The sequence below is a fragment of the Lepus europaeus genome, chromosome 14, assembly GCF_033115175.1.
Source record: "Lepus europaeus isolate LE1 chromosome 14, mLepTim1.pri, whole genome shotgun sequence".
NCBI lineage: Eukaryota > Metazoa > Chordata > Mammalia > Lagomorpha > Leporidae > Lepus > Lepus europaeus.
This window is the reverse complement of record NC_084840.1, coordinates 33,962,129-33,977,811: the sequence shown is the minus strand read 5'-3', so window position 1 is coordinate 33,977,811 and position 15,683 is coordinate 33,962,129. Positions and strand designations below refer to the sequence as shown.

The window sequence follows — 15,683 nt, the reverse complement described above, 5'->3', positions numbered from 1 at the left end:
CTGTTTTATGTATTCATTTGATTCTGCAATACCTGAATTAGATACCACAAGGAAATGCCTACCAAGAGCTGAAGATAAATGAAACCTAGGTAAATGTTGAGACATAGCACATGGTACCTCTGATGTGGAACCACCAGTTTTCCCTGTGTTCTATCTTGAAGTACTTTGTTTCCATAGCGCTTAATATGAAAACAAAAATTGCCTTGATTTTGTTTGAAAAGCTAAACAAAAAATTGAAAAAATAAAAATAAAGCTTTTCCTTGAACATCTCTCTGTCCCTTTAGTTACTATCAGATTTTTTTAAAGAGTCCTTATTTCTGAAAGAGTAATCAACCCTCCTCTATTCTTCCTTTGCATTTTCCTTCACCCTTTTCTTTCCCTACCACAATGCTGTTTTCACTGAGCTCACTGAGGATACACCTGACCAGAGTTAATGTTCTTGGTCTATGTTTGTGTATGTATCTCTGCTACATTTAAGATTCTTTTTGTCAAGGTATTCCTATAGCCCTCCTTCCCTAACCCTCGGTGTTTTTTTTTTTTTTTCTTAGTTTTTCATAGTTTTTATTCTTAGTTGTATATCTTGGAAGTGAAATATATATATATATATATATATATATATACACACACACACATATGATATATATGTCACTTGGTAGTGAAATATATATATTTTCTGAAATACTTTCAGAAAACACTTGAATTTCGAACTGCACTTGGAAGGATGAGCAGAATTTTTTTAATAGAAAGCTTTTATTTAATAAATATAAATTTCATAAGTAAAACTTTTGGATTATAGCAGTTCTTACCCCATACCCACCCTCCCACCCCCACTCCCATCCCACCTTCTGTTCCCTCTCCCATCCCATTATTCATTAAGATTAATTTTCAATTATCTTTATATACAGAAGATCAATTCTAAGATTTCAACAGTTTGCACCCACACAGACACACAAAGTATAAAGTACTGTTTGAAGACAAGTTTTACTGTTAATTCTCATAGTACAATTCATTAAGGACAGAGGTCCTACATGGGGAACAAGTGCACAGTGACTCCTGTTGTTGATTTAACAATTGACACTCTTATTTATGATGTCAGTGATTACCCAAGGCTCTTGTCATGAGCTGCCAAGGCTATGGAATCCTCTTGAGTCCACAAACTCCGTTAGTATTTAGACAAGGCCATAATCAAAGTGGAAGTTCTCTCCTCCCTTCAGAGAAAGGTACCTCCTTCTTTGATGGCCCCTTCTTTCCACTGGGATCTTACAGAGATCTTTCATGTAGATCATTTTTTGCCACAGTGTCTTGGCTTTCCATGCCTGAAATTGAGCAGAATTTCAATAAAGCCAAAAGAGGAAAAAGGAACAAGAGATACAAACACATGAAAAGTACAGGCTATGTATAAGAACACAGAAATACTTAACGTTGGTAGGAGATTTTTTATCAAAAACAGATTAGGGGCCGGCGCTGTGGCTCACTTGGTTAATCCTCCGCCTGCGGTGCCAACATCCCATATGGGCGCCAGGTTCTAGTCCTGGTTGCTCCTCTTCCTCCAGGAGGTCAGTGGAGGATGGCCCAAGTGCTTGGGCCCCTGCACCCATGTGGGAGACTAGGAGGAAGCTCCTGACTCCTGGCTTCAGACCAGCACAGCACACGTCGTTGCGGCCATTTGGGGAGTGAACCTATGGAAGGAAGACCTTTCTGTCTCTCTCTCACTGTCTATAACTCTACCTGTCAAATATATATATATATATATATATATATATATATATATATATATAGCATGGTTTCAATATTGACATTTTCAGTATGTGTATTCATCTCCCTTACTTAATAAGATCAACTGAATAGCCACATATTTTCTTACCCATGGCAGTTCAAAATGCTTTATCTTCTTTCCTTTGTAGCTATATAAACTCTTTAGTTGTAAAATGGAGAGAATGCTAACATTCAGAGTTAACTCAGGTAGAACAATGGTTGACACAAGATATGTAATATCTGTTGTTAGGTAACAGTTACACAGGGTCAACTGGAAGTTGATCTTAATAAATGTCTCTCTAGCCGGTGCCGTGGCTTAACAGGCTAATCCTCCGCCTTGCGGCGCCAGCACACCGGGTTCTAGTCCCGGTCGGGGCGCTGGATTCTATCCCGGTTGCCCCTCTTCCAGGCCAGCTCTCTGCTATGGCCCAGGAAGGCAGTGGAGGATGGCCCAAGTGTTTGGGCCCTGCACCCACAAGGGAGACCAGGAGAAGCACCTGGCTCCTGGCTTCGGATCAGTGAGATGCGCCGGCCGCAGTGGCCATTGGAGAGTGAACCAACGGCAAAAAGGAAGACCTCTCTCTCTCTCTCTCACTATCCACTCTGCCTGTCAAAAAAAAAAAAAAAAAAAAAAAAGTCTCTCTAATCATAGTAGTTACTTTAGCTTCTAATTGTTTTTCTGCCTACATAAACCTTTTTAGGGGGCAAGTGTTGTGTAGTCAATCCATGATAAAACCCTGAAAATTAGATCAGAGACTAGTAACTACACATTTTGCCCTACAGCCAGCCCCTGGCCATTTTGTAAGAGGTGGCTATCTCTGACGCAGAGACATCCTCTGGTTTCTTTGTGAAGGTTCAGATGAGTAGAATTAGCCCCACAGAAGCTTAAAATTTGCCATTTTAAAGAAATTCACTAACAAAACTCTAGAGTAAGCAGTTACGTTAAGAAACTTTCACCCAAAGTATATCTCTAATGATACTTTTTAAATTGAGGTTCAGCTAATGTATCAAATAAATAAATAAATCTTTTAAAAAAACCATGCATTCTTTGGAAAGAAAAAAGAAATTAGCACTATTGTAGTTGCAGATGACAGTTATAAACTAGACACATTCCTCAGTGTCTGAGAGGAATTGGTTCCAGAATCCCCAAAGATACCCAAATCTTCAAATGCTCAAGTTCCTCCTATAAAATGGCTTATTTGCTCACAACTCATGCACATCCTCCTGTTTACCTTAAATTATCTCTAGATAGCTTATAATATCTAATAAATGTAAATGCTGTATTACATTATTGAGCATGTGTGTGTGTGAAGTTGTACATGTTCAATGCAGTCATTTTTTTTTAAAAGATTTATTTATTTGGAAGGTGTTACATAGAGGCAGAGAGAGAGAGGTCTTCCATCTGCTGGTTCACTCCCCAGATGACCACAACGGCCAGAGCTGTGTCTATCTGAAGCCAGGAGCCAGGAGCTTCTTCCAGGTCTCCCATGCGGGTGCTGGGGCCCAAGGACTTGAGCTGTCTTCTACTGCTTTCCCTGGATTGGAGGAGGAGCAGCTGGGACTCAAACTGGCACCCATATGGGATGTCAGCACTGCAGTCGGTGGCTTTACTGGCTATGTCACAGCGCTGGCCCCGCAGTCATGTTTTCTTAAACATTTTATTTGAAAGGCAGAGATCTCCCGTTTATTGGTTCACTCCCAAATGCCTGCAACAACTGGATCTTGGCAAAGCCAGAAGTTGGGAACTCAATATGGGTTTCTCACTTGGGTGGCGAAGACACAATTGCTGGAACCGTCACCTGCTGTCTCCCAGAGTGCAATTTAATAGGAAGCTAGAATCAGAAGAGGAGCCAGGACTTGAACCCAGACATTCTGATACGGGATGTGGGGCTGTGCCAGCATGCCTACGCTTTGCAAGTACTTTTGGTCTGCAGTTGGTTAAATCTGCCGATGTGAAGCCTGTGAATTCAGGGGGCTGACTGTATGACTGTGCTCATGTCGGGGAGGAAAAAAACAGGTCAAGAATATTTACTACTGGCTCTGCTCACCAAGACACGTGTACCTACGTTACACCTTAGCAATTTCTGGTTCATCCACGGGAGTGTTTAAGATAGTTTTTCATTATGCCAGTTAATCATGCAAAGTCATTATGTGAATTGGACAATAACAGTTCATTGGCCTGATAATGGGGAGGATTTGAGTTTTGAGGTCAGCAGCAGCAGAATCTTCATAAAGTAAGGAGAAGGCATTTTGACCAAAGTGTGTGGATAGATCACTCCCACTTATTCTAGTTATTTATTTTAGTCATTTGTCATGTAATTATGGTGTTTAGTGGTTGTCATTAGGATCAAAAAGTTCTGAGGGACAGTTATGAGCACGCTGTTATTTTTAAACATAATGCTTTAGCCATTTTGCTTTGTTTGTCGCTTTTGCTATGTCTAGAAAATGCTAGTCATTTATTTAATAATTATAAACCAGACAGTGACCTTATACACAGTGCCAGAGGATATAGTAGGGAGTAAAAGTAAATGTGTTTTTCTCTTTTTCTTTTTTAAAGATTTATTATTTGAAAGAGCTAGAGAGAGAGAGAGAGAGAGAGATCTTCTATCTACTAGTTCACTCCCCAGATGGCCACAACACCCAGGGCAGGACCAGGCCAAAGCCAGGAGCTTCTTCCAAGTCTCTCATGTGGGCAGGGGCCCAAGCACATGGCCATCTTCCACTGCTTTTCCTAGGCCATTAACAGGGAGGGAACTGCATGGAAAGTGGAGCAGCTGGTACACGAGACACGGTAATGGCATTGTAGGCAGCAGCTTTACCTTCTATGCCACAATGCCACCCCGATTTTTCCTTTTCTTGCCAGATCTCCTTGAAGTAGTTCTATTTGAGGTGCAAAATCAAGGCAGCCAATAAGTGTAAAGGAGATTGGGCAATAAATTGGGCTGAGTATTTGGGGCCCTTACCTCAGTGATCCTCACCAAGACTTGAGATTATCTTCATCACCAGTAGCAGCAGACTGAGGAAGCATCCTTTTGTAGTTGAGCTGGTAACACCTGGAAAATTAGCCCTATTCTGCCAGTTGCCAGGCTTAAGATAACAAATACAGACATACTCTTCTTGTGGGTCAGTGGGTGCTGTTAAACCAATGTCTTTGTTCAACATTTCTAGAAGTTTTAGGAGTTTGGAAAGTCAATACTACTGAGATGACAGAAAATAGCTTATTAACTAAGTGTCATACTGTAATAGCAATATTTAAAAATATTTTAAAGTATGTCACCAAAACCAACTTTTGTGATGAAGAAATACTTGTTGAGTAGTGAGCATTTGCTCTAGTGGTTAAGATTTTGTTTAAGACACCCATGTCTCATATCAGAGTGCCTGGGTTCAAAATCCAGCTCCAGTTCTTGACTCCAGCTTTCTGCTTATTTAGACCTTGGGAGGCAGCAGTGATGGCACACATAGTTGGATTCCTGTTATTCACATGAGAGACCTAGATTATGTTCTCAGTTCCTGGCTCCAGCCCTGACCCAACTCCAGCCACTGTAGACAGTTGGAAAGTGAACCAGTGAGTGGCAGATCTCCTTCTCTTTCTCTCTCTCAAGCAAGTCAATTTTTTAAATATTGTTGGATAAGAGGTTGGGTAATATAGAAATTGGTGATGATGGTGCTAGTATCTATTATTTAATATGAGTAAATAGATAATTGTACATTTCCCTCATTCATCTGAGATAATTATGTCATACCTTTTCTCAAATTTTCAGGGGTTTTCCTTTAAAAAATTGTTTTAGATTGATTCGAAAGAGAAAGAAAGATACAGAGATTTTCCATCTGTTGGTTTACTCCCCAGATGCCTGCAACAGTTAGGCCATGGGTTGGGCCAGGCCAAAGCTAGGAGCCAGGACTCAATCCAGGTCTTCCATATGGGTGGCAGGGATGTACCATGGGAAGAAGCTGGATCAGAAATAGGGCAGCCAGGGTTCAGGGGTGCCAATATGGGGTGCTGGCATCCCAAGCAGCAACTTGTTATACCAAACACACACCCCAGTTCCCCTTTTTGACTTTCAGTTAATCATCTTTTTTTTTTTTTTTTTTTTGACAGGCAGAGTGGACAGTGAGAGAGAGACAGAGAGAAGGGTCTTCCTTTTAGCCGTTGTTTCACCCTTAAATGGCCGCTGCGGCCGGCGCACCTCGCTGATCCGAAGGCAGGAGCCAGTGCTTCTCCTGGTCTCCCATGGGGTGCAGGGCCCAAGCACTTGGGCCATCCTCCACTGCACTCCCTGGCCACAGCAGAGAGCTGGCCTGGAAGAAGGGCAACCGGGACAGGATCAGTGCCCCGACCAGGACTAGAACCCGGTGTGCCAGCGCCGCAAGGCGGAGGATTAGCCTATTGAGCCGCGGCGCCGGCCTCAGTTAATCATCTTAATTTTTTTTTTTTTTTTTGACAGGCAGAGTGGATAGAGAGAGAGACAGAGAGAAAGGTCTTCCTTTTTGCTGTTGGTTCACTCTCCAATGGCCACTGCGGCCGGCGCATCTCACTGATCCGAAGCCAGGAGCCAGGTGCTTCTCCTGGTCTCCCTTGCGGGTGCAGGGCCCAAACACTTGGGCCATCCTCCACTGCCTTCCCGGGCCATAGCAGAGAGCTGGCCTGGAAGAGGGGCAACCGGGATAGAGTCCGGCGCCCCAACCAGGACTAGAACCCGGTGTGCCGGCGCCACAAGGCGGAGGATTAGCCTGTTAAGCCACGGCGCCGGCCCATCTTAATTCTTTCACTAAAAAGAGGCAATAAGATTAGGACCTGTGGAACCTCTCACCACATCTACTTACTATTCATATGCCCATATATAAGGAATCCTAAAAGAGTTTATGGGCAATGAATATTGTGGAAAAAAAAAAAAACAACTACATGGATTTCAAAATTTTTTCACCAAATAAACTTATGTTTTCATTTCATTTCATTTTCTATGAACTTTCCATAGGACTCTGTTACTTACCTTCTTTACTATTTCAGCTCAACTGTCTGTTTCCAGAGTAAAGGCCAGCCCCACTTATGTGTTAAATCTAAGTGCCTTCTCAATGGTGGCACTACAGCAATTCTCCCTTGTGTATCATTAGATTTTCTTTCTCCAGTGGATCTTTTCATCAGCCTGCAAACAAGCTGTCATTTTTCCCCCCGACCTAAAAATACCTTTGTTGACCCTACATACCTTTCTCTATATAGACTAACACTCAATAGCAGGATTGTGTGCACTTGCTGTTTCCAAATTCATTTCTCCATTCTCTTAAAGCCCCTTCCCATTTGCTTTCACCATTCCTCTTAATCCAGGAGGAATTCCCTCTTATTTTGCCTTTCTGTGCTGATTGGACAAAGCCCATCCATATTGGAGGGGACAGTCTACTTTGCGCAGGCTACAGATTCACAAGTTACTCTCAGCCAGAGACACCTTCACAGACACCCAGGATGTCTTAGATGTCATTGGCCAAGTGGCCAATCCAGTTGACACATAAGGCAACCATCACCATCAGACTTTAAAAACAGAAAAGATTCTGTAGAATGACACCAGTCTGTTTCTTTGAAGGATTGGCATTAGGCAGGCTACTCAGAACAATAGAGGCCACTGCTGTTTTAGATATTCAGAACCGGTAAGCCTTTAAGGACTATCTATGTTTGACATGTGGTAAGATTAAAAAACAAACAAACAAAACACTTCCTTGTATCAGTTAAAACTTTCTTATTTGGCTTTCTTCCTGAAATTTACTGAGTTTGTAACTTTAATTCCTCTAGCTCATATGTGAAAATGAGGGATGTTTTTCTTGTCTTACTTATGGAGAGTGTCAGGAATTGTTTCTGGCTTATTTCAGGTCAGTGGGCAAAGCAGTAGAAAAATCACTCCAGCTTCATCTTTGGCTCTGATCTCAGGATTAGTGACCTCTAGATATTCCCTGTTTCATTAACTAAATGGCATTCAAAATTATTTATGGGGGAAGGGTAATTGGTCTAGAAGTTAACATGGCCGCATCCCATATTGGAGTAAGTGGGTTTGAGCCCTGGCTGTGACTCCTGACTCCAGCTTCCTGCTAAGGAGGCAGTGGTGATGGCTCAAGTAATGAGGTTCCTGCCACCGCCCACACAGGAGACCCAGAATGCATTCCCATCGCCCAGCTTTGACCTGATTTAACCTCAGCCATTGCCAGCATTTGAGGAATGAAGGATAGGAGCTCTCTCTCTCTCTCTCCATGTCTCTGCCTCTCAAATAAATACATAATGATTTAGAGAGGAAAAAAATCACACTGACCTATTAGCCCACCAAGATGACAAGACCTAATTTTTTTTGTCAAATAACTTGCTTCACCAGTACTTTTTTTTTTTAAAGGTTTATTTATTTATTTGAGAGGCAGAGAGAGTTACAGGCAGAGAGAGGGAGATACAGACAGAGTGGTCTTCCATCAGCTGGTTCACTCCCTGAAATGGCCTCAATAGCTGGAGCTTCTTCCAGGTTGCCGACATGGGTGTAGGGGCCCATGCACTGGCCATCTTCCACCTGCTTCTCAGGCCATCAGCAGGGAGCTGGATTGGAAGTGGAGCGGCCAGGACTCGAATCAGCACCCACATGGGATGCTGATATTGCAGATAGAGGCTTAACCTCTCCCACACCACAGCTGCAGTCCCTGCACCAGAACTTTTACTGCACAAGTGGATCAGGGAAGGCAGAAAGACCACAGCTGCTTATGAGCGTCTACATGATTCAAAGGCACAGAAGCGCTTGACTTCTGTGATTAAACACTGGCGAACAACCTTCCAATTGCACATATGAAGCCAGTGTCTTCCATGTTGGTAGAGCCCAGCTCACGTGACATCTCTTGCTTAATTGCCCTTTAAACTGTTTTATGGCTTTATAGCAGCCTATAAAAGGCGGTTTCCAAATATGACAAGCTATGAAAGGCTGAAGGGGAGAGTTATCCAGGAGTTGTAATCTCTAAATCTGTGGCTTCTCCCCAAGAGTTCAGCCTTGTCAAGAGAGGGAGCGGAGCTGCCGCGCACCGAGCCGCCATGGGGCGATACTCTGGGAGAAGCTTCCGTTTAATCCTCATGTGCGTCCTCAGTATCCTCCTTTTTGTGATGGAGCTGGTGATCGCCAACGTAGGCAACTCCCTCTCCTTGGCCTCTGATGCTTTTGCCGTCTTTTCCCACTTCTTGTCTATGGTCATAGGTTTGATTGGAGTGAGGGCCAGCAACATAAGACGGCACAGGAAGAACACTTTCGGCTTTCTTCGGGCAGATGTGTTAGGAGCATTTGGCAACGCCACTTTTGCTGTGGCTCTGATGTTCAGCATCCTGGTGGAAGCCATCAAAAGGTACATCAATCCCCAGAAGACAGAGAAGGCCCTCCTGGTGCTTAGTGCTGGAATTGTCGGCCTGTTCTTCAATGTTCTTAATTATGTCATCTTCTTGGACTGCTGTTATTGCAAAACCTGTGGGTCCCCGGAAGACAGTGAAACAGGTAAATAGCTCATCGAATGGTGGCAGTAAATTTGATAAGAGGCCTGGCAGGTGCTATCTGAGGGGGCTCCTGTTGGCACTCTTTGGAGAGGCCCCATTCAGGGGTGGGCCTCTCATCCCCGTGACTTTACAATTGGTCTTTTGAGATTTGCCGTCAGTCAAATCTCAAATTTGTCAGTTCCATGAGCAGAGTGACAGCAGGACCTTTTCATGTTGGGGGACAGAGCTTATTCTGTAATTTTCTACTCACAGAGAATGAAAAAGTGTGTTCAGCCAGGACAGAGCCGTAGCCAGGCCCCAGGGGGAGCAATTTGTAAGAAAGTGAATGTGGCGTTGAAAAGTCTCCTGTACATGAGTCACTTTTGTTTATCCATATGTGACATGGCGGTGTTTGAGTTTTTTAAATTGACACATAATATTTGTATATGAGAATGTGCTTCAGAAAATTTGTGGAAAATAAAATTCAAAGATAAGTTTATTTTGGTGCAAAGAATTTTGAAATCCATGCATAGTTTTTTCATGATTCATATTTCCCACTCATATTTATGGGGTACAGTTTGATTATTTGATACAAGTACACAATGTATAATGATCAAATCAGGGTGATTAGCATTTCTGTCTCCACACACATTAATTATTTCTGTGTGTTGGGAAGCTTTGGACTCTTCCTTCCTAGTTGTTTAGAAATAGATCATAGATTGTTGTAGACTAGAATTACCTTACCAGCTGTAGAACACCAGAAATGATTCCTTCTATCTAATTTGTTTTATGGTGCCCCTTAGCTAACCTGTTTCTATCCCCCTCCCAGTTTCTAGTGACCATTTATTCTTTTCTTTTTATGAAATTGAAAAATAATATTCTAGTGTCTTCATAAAAGGTATTGGACTATAAGCCAACTCATAAAGAGCAAATTATCAGACAAGTGGCCAGAGTGAATACATTCAGGAATAAATCCAAGGAATGCTACATAAGACTGAGAGAGAAAAGATAAAGAAGATCATCTAGTAAATTTAGCTCTTTTTGGAATGAAAGTATTTGCACTCATTTATTGTATGCATCTGTTCTATTTAAGAAGAGGGTAAATGATTTATCTGCGAATCTTCAGAGACACTTAAGGGCAGTGCCAAATTTACTAAATCATCTGTCACAAGATCAGATTAAATCTTGGAAGACAACAAAATAATCTAAAATATGCTTTTTTATTAGATTGAATCATGTTTTTAAAATTTATTGCCACAAGAGTTTGGCAGGGACCAGTGAGCACTTACTGCCACCCAGTATGTGTTAGCAGGAAGCTGGATTGGAAGAAGAACTGGGACTAGAACACAGGCCACTCTGATATGGGCTGTGGATGTCTCAAGCAGAGGCTTAACTGCTACACAACACCTATCTCTCACATAAATTTTATGTTTGAATTTTTAAAAAGTTATTTTTTGATACTAAATTTTCCATAACATTTAAATACTACAACCCTTGGTTGTCTTGTACTGGGACATATACCTGGCTGTACATTGGCCTTTATTTTATGCTAATGGTATTATTATGCAGTCCACTTTTCCAGTATGATGGCACTTGCTCCATGTTGTATCTTTTGTCTAGGGTAATCAGGCTTGCATTTATATAATTTATAAATGATAAATTTATATATGAAATATTTGCTTATTTTAATTTTTAAAATATGTATTTATTTATTTGAAAGGCAGAGTTAGAGAGAGAGAGAGAGAGTGAGAGAGAGAGAGATCTTCCATCTGCTGGTTCACTCCCCAAATGGCCACAACAGCCATAGCTGGGCCAATCCAAAGCCAGGAGCCAGGAGCTTCTTCTCTGTCTCCCACGTGGGTGCTGGGACCCACGTACTTGGGCCATCTTCTACTGCTTTCCTAAGCACATTAGCAGGGAGCTGGGTTGGAAGTGGAGCATCCAGGACTCAGACTAGTGTCCATGTGGGATGCTGGAGCCACAAGCAGTGACTACCTGCTGTGCCACTGCGGTGACACCTACTTTTAATTTTTTGACAGTATGCCTTTCCTTAGGATTTAAAGGTCATCTTACTTTGATTCCAAACTGTATGCATGCTTGCTCTCTCTCTTTCTCTCTGCTACTCAGCTCCCCCTTTGATATTATATTTCCCCAGCTACCTGGTGAAGGATAGTAACAACACAGCAGTCAGCATCTGTTCCTTGCTGTGGATGGTTTTGACAGACCGCAGATCAGTTGCTTTCACAAGCTTCTAGTAAAATGCAGTGCTTTAGCCTAATGAGGGCCTTGCCCATAGAGAACAAGTTAAGTTTCTCTTTCTTTTAGAGGAAATTTTACCTAGAGCTTGTCTACGTTTAGACAAGGCTCTGAGAATTTTGTGGGGGCGGGGAGCAGCATTGTTGTGCAGTGGGTTAAGCCACTGCCTGTGATCCTGGCATCTCAAATGGGTGCCAATTTGAGTCCCAGCCGCTCCAGTTTCAATCCAGCTCCCTGCTAATGTGCCTGGGAAAGCAGAGGAAGACGGTACAAGTCCTAGGGCTCCTACACCCATATGGGAGACCCTATAAGAAGCTCTGGCTCCTGGCTTCGCTCTGCCCAGCCTGGCCATTAAGGCCATTTGGAGAGTGACCAGTGGATGGAAGACACATACTCTCCCTAACTCTTCCTTTCAAATAAATAAAATAAATCTTAAAAATCCCATAATTTTAAGAGAAGCAAGAGGGAATTTCCTGTTTCTCCCCCAGTTAGCAAACACTCTGGAGTGAATACAATATAAGAAATGCAGGATTCCTTTCAACCTGGAATGGGAAGTTTTTCTAGGCAAAAGTTATTTGAGTTTTATTCCTCATTCAGAGACAGGATTGAACTGATGGGGAATTTGTAATAATTATTATATAATTTTAAAAGCATGATGCTATATTCTGAGAAACTATTACTTGTCAGTTTATCTGAATTTGACATTACCATTGTTTTCCAAGCACCAGCCCAGGTTTTAAACATTAACTTTCACATGAATATTCAGTGATAAGAACACACACACAGATCACAGTACCTGTCCCTTAGTATACACTTAACTAATTCTCTTTTTTGTCTTCCGTGTATTCCTGACAGTTTGCTATGGTCTTACCTCTTGTTGCCCAGCAAGGGTTCTGGATCTGACAGGGAGTGAATAGAAAGAGTAAAGGAAGATTGAAAAATAAGTGTCAGTTCACATTTGTAAAATCAAACTCCACTGCAGGGAAAGAATAAAGAGATCAGCTTCTTGTTCTCTGCCATTTTCTTTTAACGTGCGAAGGCTGTTCAGTTAGATAGCTGAGTTAAGTATTTTGTTTAAACAAGTGTTTGTTGACATCTGTGAGAGTGCAGAGAGGAAAATTCACACACCACCCCATATACGTTTGGGGAATTGATGTTTTGTCAGATAATTAGCCAGAAGGAATACTCACTATTTCCATTTTTCATAAAACAGATTTGGAGTCAAATCCACAATCATACAGGTAGTTAACGTTAGAGTACAAAAAATTACAGCACTTGGCTGGCGCCACAGCTCACTAGGCTAATCCTCCGCCTGTGGCGCTGATACTCTGGGTTCTAGTCTTGGTTGGGGCGCCGGATTCTGTCCCGGTTGCTCCTCTTCCAGTCCAGCTCTCAGCTGTGGCCTGGGAGTGCGGTGGAGGATGGCCCAAGTGCTTGGGCGCCTGCACCCGCATGGGAGACTGGGAGGAAGCACCGCTCCTGGCTTCGGATTGGCGCAGCACACCAGCCATGGCAGCCATTTGGGGGGGGTGAACCAACGGAAGGAAGACCTTTCTCTCTGTCTCTCTCTCTCACTGTCCACTCTGCCTGTCAAAACAAAAACAAAAACAGCACTGAGTCCAGCCCTTTAATTAAATATTCTGCTCCATATTGCCAACAGAAAGAAAAAAAGTCACAGACAGTAGAAAGAACAAAAGAACACATAAAAAAGTACAAACCTGTATGCTATACCATAAATGAATCCTAATTTCAGTATCTGGGTTACCTCTAAGACAATTCTAAATCTTGTAAATGTCAGCTTCTTCATCTGTAAAGTGGGTAGTCTCTATCTCAATGGATGTTATAATCATGAATGTATAGATTCGTTGTACAGTGCTTATCATAGGGCTTGGCATGACTAAACACTCTATACATGGAGACAACAGTGGTAGCAGTTAGTAGTGATTGGCCAAGAGCTGAAGAGACAAGGAGTCGACATTAGTAGGATCCCTCTGTGGACAAGTCCCTTGTCCTATTCACAACCTCAGACTGCAGCAACCATACCCTTTGTCAACACTCCTGTAATTGTTTGCTGTTAGTCCTACTGTGACCAAGATAGATGCATGACTGTTCCTAGAAGCCACACAGAATGTGTGTCTCAATGATCAGTTAGTAGCATTCCTAGGTGAGTGAACCCAAAGAAGACTAATAACTGAAAAATGCATGTTCTAGAACTTCCCTCAGTTACTGCATCTGACCCTGGAAAAGATACTTAGCCATCTTAACCTCATCTCAGGTATCATCTCATCTGTTTTAAAAACAACACTATGCTTTTCTTCAGTTAACAATACTTTCATGAGGCTATGTTTTTCAAAGGGTTCTCATAAATGCTACCTTTGTCCTCACTGATAGAATTTTAGAAAGGCATTAATTATGTTTTTAAACTGTTACAGTGACATAAACTGAATGGCAATGCAATGTCAATATGTCACTCATTAAAATGATACAAATATGTCCCATATACTAGACTTATGAAATGTAAATACTTATAATATGTAAATATTTCCCAGTTACAAATTAAATATTTTATGGTTAACCCCACAAATATGATGGGAAAACCAGAGCTTTCCATTTCCATACCTCTCTTCTGCCATAAGACAGTTTGTCTTTTTTTTTTTTAAGATTTATTTTACTTATTTGAAAGGCAGAATGACAGGGAGAGATGGAGAGAAAGAGAATGAGAGAAAGAGAGGGTGGGAAGAAGGGGGAGAGAGAAAGAGAGAGAGAGAGAGAGGTCTTCCATTCACTGGTTCACTCTCCAAATGGCCTCAACAGCTGGGGCTGGGTGAGGCCAAAGCCAGGAATCTGGAACTACATCTGTGGCTTCCCACATGGGTGAAGGGGGCCAAGGACTTGCGCCATCTTCTGTTACTTTCCCAGGCACATTAGCAGGGAGCTGGATAGGATGAGGAGCTGCCAGGACTTGAATTAATGTTCCAGTGTGGGATGTTGACACCCTAAGCAGTAGCTTAAGCTGCTCTTCTACAATAGTGGCCCTGACACTTTGCCTTTTAAAATGTTTCTCTATGGCCAGCGCCGTGGCTCAACAGGCTAATCCTCTGCCTTGTGGCGCCAGCACACCGGGTTCTAGTCCTGGTTGGGGTGCCAGATTCTATCCCCGTTGCCCCGGCCGCAGCGGCCATTGGAGGGTGAACCAATGGCAAAAAGGAAGACCTTTGTCTCTCTCACTATCCACTCTGCCTGTCAAAAAAATTTTTTTTCTCTATAGTACTGTCTAGTGAGTAATGATATCCCTATGTTTCTTACTGGGAAACAATTTTGTAGAAAGATGGATTTTGTAGAAAGCTTAGTATTTTGGATTTGTAATTTGCCATATGCTTATAAAATGTAAAGATTATATTTGTCATTTCTCTCTTGCTCTTTTCATAGAAATGGTAGTCATGGTAGCATTTCAAAAACATTGTATATAATACTGTCTTTGATGACTTTAACATATACCACTTTTGCCATCATTTTTTATGAGGCAATAATATCTAGAGCCTCCTTTCCCTTAGAATGTCTTCCAAAGTCCATGTCCTGGTATTTATTGTCTGCACCTGAAAGATATCTTTTTTTTTTTTTTAAGATTTATTTATTTATTTGAAAGGCAGAGTTACAGAGAGAGAGGGAGAAACAGAAATATCTTCCAACCACTGGTTCACTCCCCAAATAGACAACAGTGGGGCTGGGCCAGGCCAAATCCTGGAGCCCGGAGCTTCTTCTAGGTCTCCAACATGGGTGCGGGGGCCTAAGTACTTGAGCCGTCCTCTGCTGCATTCCTAGGCACTTTAGCAGAGAGCTGGATAGGAAGCAGAGCAGCTGCAACTGCCTATATGGGATGCTGGCACTGCAGGCGGTGGTTTAACCCACTGTACCACAACACTGGCCCCATGAAATATATCTTAAGAGAAAAGTCTGAGGAAGTAATTTCTGATGAAGTTATGTGTGATATTGTATTTGCCATGACAAATATGTCATCCTTGTACGAAATAGAAAAGAGAGGATCCTTAACTCCGGTCAATGAAAAGTAGCAGCTGGTTCTTTAGAAGGAAAATAGAGTTCAGGTTGAAGGAGGAACTGGCTGGGTGAGCCGTCTGTTTTCTGTAGAATTCTTTGCTTGAAGAAACTACCTTGAGATTTTGCAGGAGAGAAAAAG

The 15,683-nt window shown here is 42.2% G+C and overlaps 1 protein-coding gene across 1 annotated transcript in view; it reads left to right on the top strand.

Annotated features, from left to right (window-relative positions):
- The first annotated feature begins 8,803 nt into the window (after nucleotides 1–8,803).
- Nucleotides 8,804–15,683, top strand: part of SLC30A10 (solute carrier family 30 member 10) — a 46,110-nt gene continuing 39,230 nt past the window's right edge. The window contains exon 1 of the mRNA XM_062210360.1: nucleotides 8,804–9,254. Coding sequence (XP_062066344.1) covers nucleotides 8,804–9,254 — 451 coding nt within the window. The remainder of the gene's footprint in view (nucleotides 9,255–15,683) is intronic.